The sequence below is a fragment of the Phacochoerus africanus genome, chromosome 8 (genome assembly GCF_016906955.1).
Source record: "Phacochoerus africanus isolate WHEZ1 chromosome 8, ROS_Pafr_v1, whole genome shotgun sequence".
NCBI lineage: Eukaryota > Metazoa > Chordata > Mammalia > Artiodactyla > Suidae > Phacochoerus > Phacochoerus africanus.
Genome location: NC_062551.1, coordinates 12618526 through 12636166, shown reverse-complemented (window position 1 = coordinate 12636166; position 17641 = coordinate 12618526). Strand labels below are relative to the sequence as shown.

At 45.7% G+C, this 17641-nt stretch overlaps 1 protein-coding gene across 1 annotated transcript in view; it reads right to left on the bottom strand.

Moving 5' to 3' along the window:
* Positions 1-7111: 7111 nt before the first annotated feature.
* The window catches only part of WDR59 (WD repeat domain 59), an 86247-nt gene continuing 75717 nt past the window's right edge, over positions 7112-17641 (bottom strand). The window contains exons 24-26 of the mRNA XM_047789834.1: positions 17412-17538; positions 17110-17252; positions 7112-7925 (exon numbers count right to left, since the gene is read on the bottom strand). Of these exons, the coding sequence (XP_047645790.1) occupies positions 7690-7925; positions 17110-17252; positions 17412-17538 (506 nt within the window). The 3' untranslated portion in view covers positions 7112-7689. The remainder of the gene's footprint in view (positions 7926-17109; positions 17253-17411; positions 17539-17641) is intronic.

The following is a 17641-nucleotide window of genomic DNA, read 5'->3' as shown; positions in this document are numbered from 1 at the left end:
CGTAGGCCGGCAGCTTCAGCTCCAATTCGACCCCGAGTCTGGGAACCTTCTATGCTGTGGGTGTGGCCCTAAAAAGCAAAAAAAGAAAAAGAAGTTAATTATGATGTGTCTTGATGGGGATTTCTTTGGAAATCCTATTTGGATAATTAATAAATTTAAGAATTTAAAACAAATCTCAGCTCTCAACTAATTAAATCAGTAAGTTTGTGCTTTTCAATAAATATTTGGCAAGTGTGGCCCCTAGTTCTTGGAATGCTATTTTCAGCCCCTATCTTTTTGTGTTTCCTTCTGGAACTAGGATGGTAGAAACCTATCTTTTGTTACTGTCCCTGAGGCTCCGACCTTTTTTTTTTCAGTGAAAGTTTTCTGTTCAGCTTGGGGAAGTACATTCTATCCTCAAGTTCATCCATTCTATCCTCTGTCATGTCCACTCTACTTTTGACTCAGTTTTATAATTTCCATTCCGTTATTTTTTTATAACGTTCTTTGCTGAGATTTTCTACACCTCTGTTTCAATAGTTTGTAATCGGTTGTAGAAGCTGTGACGGCTGCTTTAAAATCCTCGTCAACTAACTTTAACATCTGCTCATCTCAGTGTTGATCCGATCGCTATCTTTTCTCATTCAAGTGCAATCGTCCTGGTTCAGAGTATGACAGGCCATTTTCGGCTGTATCCTGGACATTTTTGCAGTTGTGAGGAGGCGCTCTATTGGAATCTTGTATTTTTAGCAGACAATCACCCTGCTTAGGTTTAACTTTCGTAAGTGGGACTGGCCTACTTTTGTGGGCCGTGGTTCCAACGACAATTTAATTCTCAGCGCCTCTGTCGTATTATTTTGGTATGCTTAATTTATCTGGTGCCACTGGGCCTCCCCTGGTCCCTGCTGGTGCTGCCTGTAGGGCTGAAGAAGTTTTCCAGGTGGTAGCCTGCTGCCTGCAGGCAAGTGGGGACAGAGAGGACAAGAGAAAAAGGCTAAGTGCAGGGTAAACCGTGTCACATAACATTTTTTTTTTCTGTATTTGTTTGCATTTTTGTGTGAGAGAAAAGTGTGTGAGCATAGGCCTAAAGCTGTTAACACTGGCTGCTGGGGAAGACGGAGGAAGAGCATTTCTTTCCGTGTGTCGTTTCGCCGACTGCAAGGAAAACATTTATTATTATTATTTTTGCTTTTTAGGGCCAGACCTGCAGCAGATGGAGGTCCCCAGGCTAGGGGTCCAATTGGAGCTACGGCTGCTGGCCTGTGTCACAGCCACGGCAACACCAGATCTGAGCCGCGTCGCGACCTACACCACAGCTCACGGCAACACCGGACCCTTAACCCACTAAGTGAGGCCAGGGGTTGAACCCATGTCCTCATGGATCCTAGTCAGGTTTGCTAACCACTGAGGCATGACAGGAACTCCTAGAAACTGTTTTTTTAATGCTGAGGGTGAAGTATCGGAGGTCACAGAGGGGCTGTGTTGTAAGTGGCTCGACGGACAAGTATTCGGGTCTCCCCCAAACCTGTGATTTTCTTTACTAGTTAAAGAAAGGAACAGATGACATTATTAGTGGGCGTATCTTTCAAAGCACAGCCAAAGGCTACAACAGGACAAAAAAGGGGACTGAGGACCCAGTTATGGCTGCAGCTTCTGAGAAATACACTCGTTTGCCCACTGGACAAAATGCTGAATGAAGTCTTTAGGGGAAACTCTCTCCATAATTTATCATCCATGTTTGATTCTAAAATATCAAGAATTTTATAACATCAAAATATCAAAAGTATCAAGAAACTATACACAGAGACACTAATTATTGTTTGACAGCCACCAAAAGCCTGTGTTCTCAATGACCTGTAATAATGAGTTTTGGATTTTCTTATTTAAGGGAGGAGGGAGAAAGAGTAAAAATTAAAAATTAAAATAGGAGTTCCCGTCGTGGTTCAGTGGTTAACAAACCCCATTAGTATCCATGAGGATGAGGGCTCAATGCTGGGCTTCACTCAATGGGTTAAGGATCCAGCGCTGCCAGGAAATGTGGTGTAGGTCACAGACGTGGCTCGGATCCCGCATTGCTGTGGCTGTGGTGTAGGCCAGCGGCTACAGCTCTGATTCGCTCCCTAGCCTGGGAACCTCCACATGCCACAAGTGAGGCCCTCAAAAGACAAAAGGGAAAAAAATAAGCAATAAAAAAACTAAAATTAAAATAGACCAGGTATGGAACCTCACCTACAGTTTATGTTATACGTCATTAAGCCAAATATAAGAAAACTGATGAAAGATAGGGGCCTTTGATGATATGATTCATTTAAACACTTCCGTTGGTAATTTTTTAAAAATTAAAACTGCTGCTCTATATTTGTGCCAAATATCTACAATGCAGTCAGTACATTAACAAAGACCAAGGACAGAGTTCCCACTGTGGTGCAGTGGGTTAAGAATCTGACTGTAGCGGCTCGGGTCGCTGCAGAGGGGCAGGTTTGGTCCCCAGCCTGGCTCAGTGGGTTAAAGATTGCTGGAGCTGTGGTGTAGGTCAGAGCAGTGGCTTGGATTCCGTTCCTGGCCTGGGAACTTCCATAAGCCACAGAAGAAGAAAGAAAGAGAGAGAGAAAAGAAGAAAGGAAGGAAAGAAGGAAGGAAGGGAGGGCAGGAGGGAGAGGAAGAGAGAGAAAGAAAGAAAGAGAAAGAGGGAGAATGGAAGAGAGAGAGAGAGGGAGGGAGGAAAGGGAGACGGGGGAGTGCTGGCTTACTTACCACTAAGCCCAGACCCCCTGGCAGAGCTCGGGACCCATGCGGCTCTGATTCCTGCCCTGGTCCCAAACTCCTTTCTCAGCCCAGGTCCACTTTCCACCTGCAAGAAACCATGTTCGGTGCCCCCAAGTGCGATGCCTGCCTCTCCATCTCCGGAGTAGCGCTTCCCTGCTCTTCACCACCCGAAGAACACTCCCGCATCCTTAAACTCGCCAAGGCCTCCTTCTCCGCAAGTCTCTGCCCTCAGCCGGGTGGCTCCTCTCCCCGCCCCGTGCCCACCCCACCTCAGGCCACCAGCTCTACGTGGTGTAATCATTTACATAAACACTTAAACTCCTACTAAACTCTGAGCTTCAGGAGGATGGAGACCACATTCCACACAGCTCATCTTTGTTCAAGTGCTCATCTGTGCTAAATACTTGGTGCATTAAATCAGACCTTCCTGGGTTGAAGAAAAAAATATCCAATGAGTGACGATGGGGGGAAATCCATGTGCCAGGATTACAGAGGCCAGTGTGATAGACTTAGGACAGCAGGTTCTAAGGAGAATGAGGAAACCAAGATGGGGGTTATCCTCTGGACTCTCCCGTGGAGTGTGTATGAGACCCTAACGCCAGCTCCAATGTGGAGGAAGCTATGAAACGCTGGAACCCCATTTTCTGAACTGTTTTTCCGCAACCAGCAAAAGCAATCCTCTAAGAAATTGTTCTGTTGCACAGAGACCACCAATGGTTCCTCCTTCCCTTCTGCACAAGGGTGGCTAGAGCATCAGTCTTCTGACAAAATGCACAACTCCTGGGAGTTCCTGTCGTGGCACAGTGGTTAACGAGTCCGACTAGGAACCATGAGGTTGCAGGTTTGATCTCTGGCCTCGTTCAGTGGGTTAAGGATCCAGCGTTGCCATGAGCTGTGGTGTAGGTCGCAGACGCGGCTCGAATCTGGCATTGTTGTGGCTGTGGTGTAGGCCGGCGGCTACAGCTCTGATTAGACCCCTAGCCTGGGAACCTCCATATGCCATGGGAGTGGCCCTAGAAAAGACAAAAAGACAAAAAAATAAAAATAAAAATGCACAACTCCTGCTATTTCCCCAATTTTCTGCTGCCTGAAGCCACCAAGAAGAAGCCAGCTCTCTCCTCAATCCTACCAGCCACCAGGGAAATCAGTGAATAAGTGAAGGGGCATGTGAACTCAGCATCTTCAGACTAAATGCATTTTTTTTTTTTTTTGGTGCTTTTCGGGGGCGCACTTGCAGCATATGGAGCTTCCCAGGCCAGGGGTCCAATTGGAGCTGTAGCCACCAGCCTACGTCAGAGCCACAGCGACGCCAGATCTCACCCATGTCTGCAACCTACACCACAGCTCATGGCCTCAGTGGATCCTTAACCCACTGAGCGAGGCCAGAGATTGAACCTGTAACCTCATGGTTCCTAGTTGGATTCGTTTCTGCTGTGCCATGACGGGAAGTCCTAAATGCGTTTTTATATTAGATGAACAATGTTTTAATAATGAGAGCAGGATTGATTCTATGTGGCGTGACGCCATCTGAGTTTGAAAGAACAGTGAGGACAGGGGCACAAAATCAAGCTGGTGGCCCAGAAGGTTCACCCTTTCCCTCATTCCTTCCAGCAGGCCCCTAAGAAATTTTCCGTTTCTGATGCACAAAGAAGGCTGCTAGCCCCTGCTTTCCTTGCCAGGCTCAAAGGTACTTTGGAACACAGCTTGTATTATTTTTAAAAACAACCAGAAAAGGATTTAAGTGTTTGTAACAATCTATTCGGAAGTCGAAAGAATATTGACCATGGCCAGCATCCAGACTAAAATATTTCTAAACATGAATATTTTTAAAATATTAGACTTTTGTTCCAGTAACTTGGAATTTTTTTTAAAAAGCACGTATTGGGAGTTCCCGTCGTGGCGCAGTGGTTAACGAATCCGACTAGGAACCATGAGGTTGCGGGTTCGATCCCTGCCCTTGCTCAGTGGGTTAACGATCCGGCGTTGCCGTGAGCTGTGGTGTAGGTTGCAGATGCGGCTCAGGTCCCGCGTTGCTGTGGCTCTGGCATAGGCCGGTGGCTACAGCTCCGATTCAACCCCTAGCCTGGGAACCTCCATATGCCGCGGGAGCGGCCCAAGAAATAGCTAAAAAAAAAAAAAAAAAAAGCACATATTGAATGAAGACAGTATGCAGTGTCTTAAGCATTCAATTTCTTAATGCCCATTATTAAGGGGCTTTAGAAGACAAAGTTCCTATAACACAAAACATCTACTTCTTGTTGGGGACAGACAAGGGCAGATTTTGACATCAGCTTGAGCAGTGGGGGAACAGGCAAAGATTGTTCTCTGCAAATGGTGTGATTGCACTGAGAGACACAACAGACCCTTCAGCTCAGGGTAAATTCGTCAAGCTCTTCTGTGGGGTCAACACAAACAAGGGAACAAGAGACAGTGAACAAACTGGGGTTTCCTTGGCCCCCTCCTTTATCAGCCTCCCATGTACATACCACACGGAGTTACTCAGCCCACTTGGCAGACAGGCTGGCACCTTACCTCGGATCACAGCCCAGGGTTCAACCTTTGCTCCACTGCACGGGATCCAGGCTTTTCTCACGTAATGGTGTTTTGCGCCCTATAACACAAGGATGATGTTCATATGAGCATCATTCGGAACAGGACTTTTTGGTTTTGCTTTTGTTTTTTTTACCACTTTTCATGTTCACATTAAACATATTGAGCATATTTCTGCCAAGCTACGCCGTCTTCCTAGTTAGCTTTTTGTCTTTTTTGGTAGATGCAAACTATTACATTTATTGTTTTTATAGCACTTTTTATTACTCAATTATATTTATAGTTGTACAACGATCATTATAACCCGATTTTATAGCATTTCCATCCCAAACCCATAGCACATCCCCCCAGCCCCCAACCTGTCTCATCTGTTCTGCAGAGAAGTTCACTGTGTCCTTCTTTTAGATTCCATGTGTAAGTGAAAGCATTTGATATTGGTGTCTCCTTGTCTGACTGACTTCACTTAGCATGCTAATTTCTACGTCCATCCATGTTGCTGCAAATGCCGTTATTTCTTTCCTTTTAGTGGCTGAGTAATATTCCATTGTGTATATGTACCAGAACAGGACTTCAAAAACGTTCTGACCACAACCTTCTGTAAGAAATCAATTTACCTTGTGATCCATTAGACATGTGCAGGTGTGTGCATGTACCCTTCAAACAAGTTACACAAAACAATGTTTATCCTTACCGGTAAGTTCTGATATTTTTTTTCTTCTCTATTTCATTTTCTTCTTCCTTTTTTTTTTTTTGGCAATGCCCATGACACATGGATGTTCCTGGGCTAGGTAACAAACCCATGCCTCAGCGGTGACTGAAGCCACAGCAGTGAAAATGCTGTAGATCCTTAACTTGCTGAGTCACCAAGGAACCTCCTCTATTACACCTCTTAAAAATTCTGTAGAAAATACAAAAAAATAAAAATAAAATAAAATGGAGTCCCCGTTGTGGCTCAGTGGTTAACGAATCTGACTAGGAACCATGAGGTTGCGGGTTCGATCCCTGGCCTTGCTCAGTGGGTTAAGGATCCGGCGTTGCCGTGAGCTGTGGTGTAGGTTGCAGACGCAGCTCAGATCCCGTGTTGCTGTGGCTCTGGCCTAGGCCAGCGGCTACAGCTCTGATTCGACCCCTAGCCTGGGAACCTCCATATGCCGTGGGAGCGGCCCTAGAAAAGACAAAAAAAAGAAAAAAGAAAAAAGAAAATTCTGGGCTTTATCCACTAGGTTGATTTCACCATCTACTAATGGGTCCAGCCCTGTAGTTTAAACACAGTTGATGTACACTTTCGTATTTTGAGAAATGGAGTTCTATTTCTTAAGCTAATCATTTTGGAAGTATAAAATTCTAAGAAAGAAATATAATTTCAGTCGAAATAACAAAAAGAAGACTTCTCTTTCCTGGCACATACAAAGTGGGAAGCTTTGAGAATCACTCTGAAGAACTCGTGAACAGATAAATACGGGTCGAACCCCCAAGGAAGGAGCCCAAGGAAGAATGAAGACGTGTCCCGGAGCCCAGCCAAGCTAAGCAGCAGCAACGGGGCCCTCTCACAGCAGTGCTGCCGTGTAATCTCATTTCCCGTTTGCTAAAATAAATTATCTTTAAAAACTCTCAGGGTTGGGAAGAACCTTAAATGTTCAATTCTATTTTCCCCTGTCAGATGACAAAAGCAAAGCACCATTTCCTTTGCGGGGAAAAAAATCTGAACACTGACTTGGGTCCCATCCCAAAGAGTTAATTTCAATTAGAAGTAGAATTAAAAAAAAAAAAAAAAAAGAAGAAGATTCTTTAAAATGTCGTTCAACTTCCTCATTCCTTGTTTTTTCAAATGATTATTAGAATTTTATTCTCCAAGGGGGAGCAGCTAGAAGTAACAAACAAACAAACAAAAATACATCTTAAGGATCCTTAAGTACATATTTATAATTTGTTTCATATTTTAAAAGGCCACATTCCATCCGTTTATTAAATGCACCAACTTATGTCATAGGCCCATTTGTCAACTCAATTAGTCCACTGTCCTTTGGTTCAGGAGACTGTCCTTTGCAGCCGACCTTGGTCTCTGTGATGACAACAGAAAGGATGCTGTTTCGTGGTTTAAAGTTAATATCATAAAGGTAAACACAGCTCTGGAGGCAGGTGCTTTTCTCCAAGGAAACTTCCAGCTGTCTGCGCAGTGCTGCACATCTGCCTGTGTCCTCCTCCACCGCCACCCACCCCACCGCCACCCACAGAGGAGAAGGCAAAGGCTCATGAGCAGCTGGCGCCGTGTCACCAGAGGGGGACATGTCCTGGTCTAGCTGGAGGTGGCTTCTGGAGCCTCTCTCCTGGCAGAGCTGTCACGGCAGTGACGGGGTCCTCTGGGATTTCCAACAACTCCCCAGGGCCAGAAGCTCAGAAAGTGCTTTCAAGCAGGCAGTGGCACCCACACCCGGTGGGACACACCTCCTGGGTCCGAAACCATTCCATCATATGGCTGGTGTGTCCCCCATGCCCGCAGGTCAGGCAGAAATTGGACGAGCCCCGCACGGCCACGTGGCAGATGGCACACTGGAAGGTGAAGCCTTTGCAGATGGCACACTGCGTGCCCCGGACCTCACTCCGGCAGTGGCTGCAGTAGACGCCGAACTCTGGAGGGGGGGAAATGGCCAAAAAGAGAGACACGATGAGTTTCCTTCTGCAAAAGAGAACTGCACTTTGTAAGCTAAGAAAAATGCACTCACTTTGGGATTCTGGAGGATCCTACCAGACCGTTTTGTTTCAATGGCAGAACCCCTTCTACAGTCTCACTCAGTCTTATTTATACAGAGGAGCTTCTGCACCGCAGGGGCAGGGAGCAGGCAGAGGGTGTGGCAGGCGCCTGGCCCTCTGAGGCCCTGGGTCGGAACCCCGGAGCTTGCAATCGTGGCGGCTGCATCTTGTTCTCTTCCCACCCCAACAGCTACGGGGCCTGGTGCAGCTAGGGGGCCGTTAACAAACGTCTGCTCAAAGTACTGATGGACTCAGTCCACACCCAGAGGGAGCTGGCCAGTCTTACAGTCTCTTCCCTACCTGCCTGCCAGTGACCCAGATGGACAGAGTCAGGACACGGCAGTGCAGGGGAAAGCGGTCAGGATCGCCCAGCTCCACTGGTCCCCAGCTTCCTCTGCATGTTCCAGTCTGCATCGGCCACAGCCCTGAGTCCAGGCAGCCCACGCTGACTGCCCAGTCCCGGGATCATCCCCTGCTGTCCTGGAGGCCCTCCCCTCCCTGCCCACCTTCCACGACGCCACCCTCCCACGTGCTTCCGAGATCTTCCGGGAACGGTGCCCTAACCAAACCCCACTGCCTCTCAGCCTCCAAAGGAAAGCCTGTTTCTGTCTTAAGTTCTAAGGATGGAGGAGCAGGAGCCGAATTACTGCATATTATGAAAGCCTTTGGTTTATGTTCCCATTAAAAACTGATTCGTTTATATTCCTTTTTTTTTGTCTTTTTTGTCTTTTTTGTTGTTGTTGTTGTTGTTGCTATTTCTTGGGCCGTTCCCTCGGCATATGGAGGTTCCCAGGCTAGGGGTTGAATCGGAGCTGTAGCCACCAGCCTACGCCAGAGCCATAGCAACACAGGATCCGAGCCGCGTCTGCAACCTACACCACAGCTCACGGCAACGCCAGATCCTTAACCCACTGAGCAAGGGCAGGGATCGAACCCGCAACCTCATGGTTCCTAGTCGGATTCGTTAACCACTGCGCCACGACGGGAACTCCTTGTTTATATTCCTTAAATTTCCTGTACTAGCTTTATTGGTTTGGTAAGATTCAACATTTAAAACTGTAGAAGTGTAAAAAGAGTGTGTTCAAGGAATTTGAATTATAGTAATGTGTCTTTTTAAAAGGGTTGTTCTTTGGCACTTGAGATAACTGTAAATGTAAACTTAATTATTCTTAATTTCTATGAGTAAAATGATTAAAATATCATCTCTCTGAAAAACTGAATCTATCATTAGTAATCGTGTTTGTTTTTAGTGTGTCACTTAAACATAATTTTAGTATCCTTATTAACTCTAAGACCTTGAACTAATATTTAATTTAACTAATGAATTATTTTTGGGGTTGTGGACAATTTCTAAATGGATATAAATTTACAAAGATACAAAATACAATAAAACACTAAGTCACTGTGCATGATCTTAATGTTTCTCTCTGGCCTCATACTGCTACACATAATGAAATGACCACTAGTTAATAGTTAGGAAGAATGTGTGATCACTCTGTGCCTTGCTGGGGAACACGCTAACTTTTCCCACTCTCAGAAGTACCAAGGGGTGCGAAATGTGTTCACAATCACTTAGATGTGTACAGTCTCCAGAGACTGAACCAAGAAGAAAGAGAAATATCAAAAAGGCCAATTACCAGTAATGAAATCAAAGTAGTAATTTTAAAACTCCCAACCAACCAAAGTGCAGGACTAGAGGGCTTCACAGATGAATTCTACCAAACATTCAGGGGAGAGGTAACACTTACCCTTTTCAAACGATTACCAAAAATTACAAAGGACTCAACACTCTGTAATTTACAATACCCTGGTACCAAAATCAGACAAAGATATCACAGAAACAGAAAATTACAGGTCAATATCACAGAGGAACGTAGATGCAAACATCTTCAACAAAATATTTGCAAACTAATCCAACAATACATTAAAAGGATCATACAACATGATCAAGTGGAATTTATCCCAGGGACTCAAGGATTTCCAAATATCCGGAAATCAATAACATGATACAACACATTATCACACAGAAGAATAAAAACCATATGACCAGAGTTCCCATTATGGCTCAGCGGAGACAGATCTGACTAGCACCCATGAGAACACAGGTTCGATCCCTGGCCTCGCTCAGTGGGTTAAGACTTCAGCATTGCCATAAGCTGTGGTGTAGGTCATAGACTCGGCTCAGATCTGGCTTTGCTGTGGCTCTGGTGTAGGCCGGCGGCTACAGCTCTAATTAGACCCCTAGTCTGGGAACCTCTATATGCTATGGGTGCGGCCCTAAAAAGACAAAAAAAAAAAAAAAGAAAGAAAAAGAAAACCATGTGACTATATCAACAGATGCAGATCAAGAGCAAGATAAGGATGCCCACTCCCGTGACTTTTGTTCAAAATAGTACTGTAAATCCTAGCCACAGCAATCAGACATGAAAAAGAAATAAAAGGAATCCAAACTGGGAAGGAAGAAGCAAAAATGTCACTATCTGCAGATGACATGGCACCATTCACAGAAAATCCTAAAGACACCATCCGAAAACGACTAGAGCTCATCAAAGAATTCAGTAAAGTTGCAGGATATAAAACTAAAATACAGAAATCTCTTGCACTGCTATATACTAATAACAAACTATCAGAAAAAGAAATTAAGGAAACAATTCCACTTACGTCACATCAAAAAGAATAAAATATCTAGGAATAGACCAACCTAAGGAGGTAAAAGATCAGTACTAAGAAAACTAAGGCATGGATGAAAATCACCAAGCTGTCAAGTGCCTTTCATAGGAACACTGACAAACTTGGGGATCTTGGGGAAGGAAGCAGACAACCACAGGCATAGCCTCTGAAGGCGAAATCTGGTAGAGGCAAAATGGATCATTCTTGGTTCCTAAAAGAAAAACTAATAAGGACAATAAAAATAGTGCTGGTACATGGAACAATCAAATTACGATTCCCAAGGCTTTAGGAAACCTCCAAGCAGAAGAGAACTCCAAAGGCTTAGCATCACATAGTCCTAGTTATGTTAACCATGTAGAAGAGCTGTGTGTGTCAACTAACATTATATGGACAGTGAGACACTAACATCACATGCTGTCACTTACATGTGGAATCTAAAAAAAGGATACAATGAACTTCTATGCAGAACAGATACTGACTCACAGACTTTGAAAAACTTATGGTTTCCAAGGAGACAGGTTGGAGGGTGGGGAGAAGGGCTGGGGGTCTGGGATGGAAATGCCATAAAATTGGGTTGTGATGACTGTTGTACAACTATAAATGTAATAAAATCCATTGAGTAAAAAAATAATAATAATAAACTAACATCACATCACATGCATGTAAATAAAACCAGCCAGGTAAAGAAGACATTAAATTAATAAACCCAAACAGAAAATGGCTGGGTAAAATTTTGGTGAGCAGTTCTGCACCCCTGGGGCAGGAACTGGGGGTGAGGCTGCAACATTCTCGGCCACCATTTTGACCTGGCAGATGACTGAATATCATTTAATTCTTCATATCTTATGTTTCATCTCTCTGACTGTATTATAGACTTGCCCATACTCCGTGGTAAAACATACCTCAGTGGTAAAAACAAAAACAAAAGTCACCTTTCATATGGAGATTTTCTGAAGAAAGGATATTCTGTTGAGCATTATCCCCTCAAAATAAATGACGTCTAGAGTCTTTCTATATCTATAAATATCTAATCCCCTAAATGAAAACAACGTTATTCCTCAAATCTTGCCGCCAATACGAGATGACCCTGGTGGATGTGCTACGTCCAAGAGGAAAATGCCGGTCTCCCATCACAACGGGACCGGCTTACATCCTCAGCATATTCAATACTCGCCGTGTCCTGTGTTTGGACAGTCTGGCTCTTCCAAAGGAAAAACTTTAAGGATGAAACACGTAATGTTTTTGTCCATGACTCCTTCACAATCCACCCCATTCCCACTTTTAAACATTTTGTGATATTCTTTGTAATGGTTCTAGGACATGCTGTTCATTCTTTTTGTTTGTTTGGCTTTGGGCCACACCCATGGCACACAGAAGTTCCCAGGCCAGGAACTGAGCCTGTGCCGAAGCAGTGACCAGAGTCACTGCAGTGACAACGCTGAATCCTTAACCCACTGCACCACCAGGGAACTCCTATTCTTTTTTTTTTTTTTGTCTTTTTTGCCTTTTTAGGGATGTGCCCATGGCATATGGAAGTTCCCAGGCTAGGACTTGAATCAGTGCTGCAGCTGCCGGCCACAGCCACAGCCAGCAATGTGGGATCCAAACCCCGTCTTCAATCTACACCACAACTCACGGCAACGCCAGATCCCCAACCCACTGAGGGAGGCCAGGGATCAAACCCACATCCCCATGGATTCTAGTCAGCCTCATCACTGTCTGTCAAGATTGGGAAGTCCCCAATCTTCTTGAAAATCATTTAAGTCTTCATAAACTTTGTTTCATCTCTCTGATTGGATTACAGACTTCCTGAACCACCCCCTTCCCAAACCACATCTTGCAGTTCTTTGTCCAGCCCACAGAACCCAGCAGACCTTGGTAATAGATTTCAATAAAAGTCTAGCCGGCTGATGGATTGTCACAGCAGTTACATATCTCTGTGATTCATTTATTTGCCTGAAAACTAATTTTAAAAGACAAATTGCTCCAGGCCATCATTAACTTCTCCCAGATACACTTTCATGCATGAAGATACTCTGAAAAATACATTACCCAAATGGGATTTTGTATCTGCATTTCTTCACGTGCACACACCATATCTGGTCCATGTTAAAATGATCCTTGTTATCCAGTATTTAAGTCTATGTATTACTTCGGTTTGTTTTTTTAAATTGAAACCACGGGTCAGACAACTTAAAAGAGTCAAATTATTCTATACATATTACCAAAACCAGCACTCCCTTCCACCCCAACTCCCATCACTCTCTGGAAGAAATTCTTCCAACCTACTTAACTGTTTCTTCTGTTTTTATCTTTTTACTTCTTCAACATGTTTATAAAGCTACTTCTTAGTGGTCACATTCAAGCACTACTGACTTAACGCGATGGAAATGCTTTCACTCCCCAACCGGTCTCACCTTCCACCTGTCTCTCATCTTCCCCACACGGTTCTATTACCATTTGGTTGGATCAGTATCATTCTACCCATTATTTCTCTAGGTAAAAATTACTCAAGCCAAGCCATGTACCACGATGAAGAGTTTTAAGTTTTCTAAAGAGTGACAGGAAAGACACATATAGAGTGGCCTGAAGACGCACTGATTTCTGATCTCCTCCAGACCCCACTGAAGTGTCTGTAGAGAGCTTTTCTTTCTTCTTCTTTTTTTTTTCCTAGGGCTGAACCCACAGCATACGGAAGTTCCCAGGCTAGGGGTGCAACTGGAGCTATAGCTGCCAGCCTACACCACAGCTGGCCGCGGCAACATCAGATCCAAGCCGTGTCTTCGACCTGTGGCAACGCCAGATCCTTAACCCCTTCTCTCACGGTTAAGGAACCGCCCGAGTCGTGGTTCCTAGCCAGATTCGTTTCCGCTGCACCACGACGGGAACTCCTGTACAGAGCTTTTCTGAAAAGGCGCAGTTGTGAAGGAGAAGTAATGTTGGCAATAAAATTGTGGACCTGGGCGTCAGCTAGGTTCGTGGCAGCTGATTTTAGAGTGAGAAAGCTGAATCCTGAGCTGGAGGCAGAAAAACAGTAAATGGACATGACAGAGTCCCCAGATGGCTCAGGAGTTAGTGTTACCCGGTCCGTCTTCATGTGGCACGGAGGTAAGATCTGAAACAGGAGTATTTTGTGATGGCTTTGCTGGGGTCCCCAGGTCCCCCCTCCTAGTCTGCAGAGCAGTTATTATTCTTCCTCTGCTCCAGCCAAGAGCTGGAAGTTCATCCTCCAGAAAAGAAGAGCACATTTCCCAATAAAGGGGCTGCAAGTCACTAGCAAACATATGAGGAAAGACCCACAGTTAAAGAGAAGATCCTAGAAGCTTCTAGAGGGAGAAAACAGGTCACACATAAAGAATAAGGAATGTGGAGTTCCCTTTGCGGCTCAGCAGTTAACGAACCCAACTAGGATCCATGAGGATGCGGGTTCGATCCCTGGCCTCGCTCAGTGGGTTAAGGAGACGGCTTTGCTGTGAGCCGTGGTGTAGGTCTCAGATGAGGCTCAGAGCCCACATTGCTGTGGCTGTGGTACAGGCGAGCAGCAACAGCTCTGATGAGACCCCAGCTAGCCTAGGAACCTCCGTATGCCGCAGGTGCATTTCTAAAAAGCAAAAGAATTGAAAAATTAAAAAAAATTAAAAGAATAAGGAATATGGATGGCCTCACGCTTCTCAGGAGCAGGGAACTAGACAATAAAGTGCAGCAGCACTTTACCCCTCAATGCTCCTCTTTCAATCTCCTAGGATCCTAACTGAGAATTTTGCACCCAGATGATCCGCAAAGTGTGAAAGTAAACCTTCAGCCTATCTGAGGAGGAGGAGTGGGTTCAGTCCGGGGAACCAGGGCTGCAGGATGGTAATGAGGGGAAAGGCACCTGACAGACCCAGAGATGGACCGGTCCAGGTTGGCGCTTCAGGGCATTGTCTCCAAGAAGAAAAGATCAAGAAATTATCTAGTGTATTTCAGTATTCAGTGTATTTATAGAAGATTCAGATGTTTGGAGATGAATTAGCATTCTGTATGTAGCTAAGAACAAACAAACCAAAAAACCCACGGCTAATTCTTTTAAAAACAAAATATGCAAGAAAGAAAGGAAGTCATTGAGTTACCTTCGTGGCTCAGCGGTTAACGAACCTGACTAGGATCGAGGAGGACGCGGGTTCCATCCCAGGCCTCGCTCAGTGGGTCAATGATCTGGCGTTGCCGTGAGCTGTGGGGTGGGTCACAGATGTGGCTCGGATCTGGTGTTGCTGTGGCTGTGGCTCCAACTCAACCCCTAGCCTGGGAACCTCCATATGCTGCAGGTGCAGCCCTAAAAAAGAAAAAAGAAAAGCTCTGTACAGACACTTCAGTGGGGTCTGGAGGAGAGCGGAAATCAATGCATCTTCAGGCCACTCTTTCTATATGTCTTCCATGTCACTCTTTAGAAACCTTAAAACTTTTTCTCTCAGCTTCTTTGATAACACACTCTTGCTTTTCCTCAAAACGCATTGCTATCTCTTTCCAAGTCTGTTTCCGGTTCTTCCTCCAAGACTGAAGCTCCAAGTCCTGGTTTCTCTCATGGCCCAGAGGGAGTGGGTCTCTCCACCTGCTCCCCCCATACTCTTCCGCCCCACCCCAGCTCCCAGGTAAAGGCATTCATTCTCACAGCGTGAACAGCACCATGTGCTGAAGATTCCCGAATTCCTAGTCTTAGCCCTAAACGCTCCTTTAATTAAGCTCCAGACTCACATCCAATTGCCTACAGGATTTCTACAGTCTCGACCTCGCCATCATTCCCAACTGTCCCAAACTGAGTTTTCAATTTTCTTCCAATCTTTTCTTTTTTGGCTTCTTAGGGCCACCCCCGGAGCATATGGAAGTTCCCAGGCTAGGCGTTGAACTGGAGCTGTAGCTGCCAGCCTACACCACAGCCACAGCAATGCGGGATCCAGGCTGCGTCTGAGACCTACACCGCAGCTCACAGCCATGCCGGATCCTTAACCCACTGAGCAAGGCCAGGGATGGAACTCACTTCATCACGGATATTCATCCTCATGGATGCTAGTCAGCTTTGGTTCTGCTCGGCCACAACGCGAACCCCTCAATCTTTTTTCCCTTACAATATGGCACCACCATCTCCCCAGCTGCTTAAGCTGGGAACTTAGGAATCAAGGGAGTTTCATCTCTTTTCCTCAAGCCCACAACCAACCTGAGAGTAAGTGATACTGAGCCACCGCTAAAACTCACCTGAACGCCATCCTTCTCTCTCCATCTCCACTGATGTCGCCTGAGACTAGGCGGCCCATCTCTCTCTGACTCTCTAACCGGCTTCAAACTGCCTTCCTACCTCTACACCCGCCCTCCGCTAACCCTTTCTTCCTCTAATGGCCAAAGTGATCCTCTTACAATGGAAACCAGAGCTTATCACTCTCTTCTTAATGTCCTTCGAAGCTTACCAATGGACTCAGAATACATAATCCAAATTCTTAACCGTGACTTTTGAGTCCCTGACTGTCCTACAGTCTAACTGATGCCTCTCTTGTCACTCGCTGTCTTCTGGCCACCACCGGTTTCCTTCACGTGTTCACATGAACAAGTCATTTCTCCCCCGGGGCCTGCTCCTTCTGCACCGGAGGCCCTTCCTGCTGCACAGATGGCTCCATCCCACCCTTCACACCTGAGCGCCCCAAAGAGGCCTTCCCAATTCACCTCAACGCTTCTTCCAAATGCTCCCCCCACCCCCACCCTGGTCCCCACCCCGACATCCTCTTTGCTGACTCATAGACACTGACTACAATTTGTAATTCTTTTTCTCCCCCACTGGTCTGTGAGTTCCATGACGGGAAGGAGTGTACCGGTGACTAAGGCGAGTGTGATAAATATTGATAACTGAGGAGTTCCCGTCGTGGCGCAGTGGTTAACGAATCCGACTAGGAACCATGAGGTTGCGGGTTTGATCCCTGCCCTTGCTCAGTGGGTTAACGATCCGGCGTTGCCGTGAGCTGTGGTGTAGGTTGCAGACGCGGCTCGGATCCCGCGTTGCTGTGGCTCTGGCGTAGGCTGGTGGCTACAGCTCCGATTCAACCCCTAGCCTGGGAACCTCCATATGCCGCAGGAGCGGCCCAAGAAATAGCAACAACAACAACAACAACAAAGACAAAAAAAAAATATTGATAACTGAATAAATATCCCTACTTCCAATCTATCTCCAAGTACTGTCTATAAAACCTCTTCCCTTACAATAGAAGCATAATCTTCTCAGGAAACACCAGGGTTTTCAGAAGCTTAAAACAGACTCAAGATGCTTGAGACGTGAGAAGCTGGGACGTCAGGCCAAGTATCACGTGACGAACACATCAACTTCCAGGACCTTCCGGAGAGGGACGGGAAAAGAAAGAAACTCATATTCACCGATCCCTTTGTGAGGATCAGGAGGGCAGGAGACAAACTTCAGCACTTCAGCTCGTTTCTCTCTCAGACCCCAGCGGTAGAGGATTTCTCCATAGCACTTCTTAAAGTCATCAAACTGCTGGGTGTTAGCCGGGTCCAGTAGCCTGAATCAAATTCAAGAGACTTCCTGTCAGTTCCTTTCAGAGAAAACACCTTCAATGCCCGGCGGCCCTTAATATACCTTTCTTAAAGCGGGCGCCCTGATTTCGGAGAATCTAAGCCTCACGCACCTGCAGCTCCCGCCTGGGAAGCGCGCTTGTTACCTTTTATTTTTATCGTGCTGGTCACGCTCGCGCTCCCGAGGATCGCTGTAGGTCAGACTCCCAAAGCGGATTTCTTCTGGTGAAGACTCTCCCCAAGGGGAAGACATGTGTTCTGTCTCTCTGCCCGCTGAAGAAAATCAAATGGGAAGGGAAGATGGAAATCAGAGACGGCATGGGAAGTACCTGAAAACTCGCATAACACAGTGTGTGTCCAATTTATTGTCGGGAAG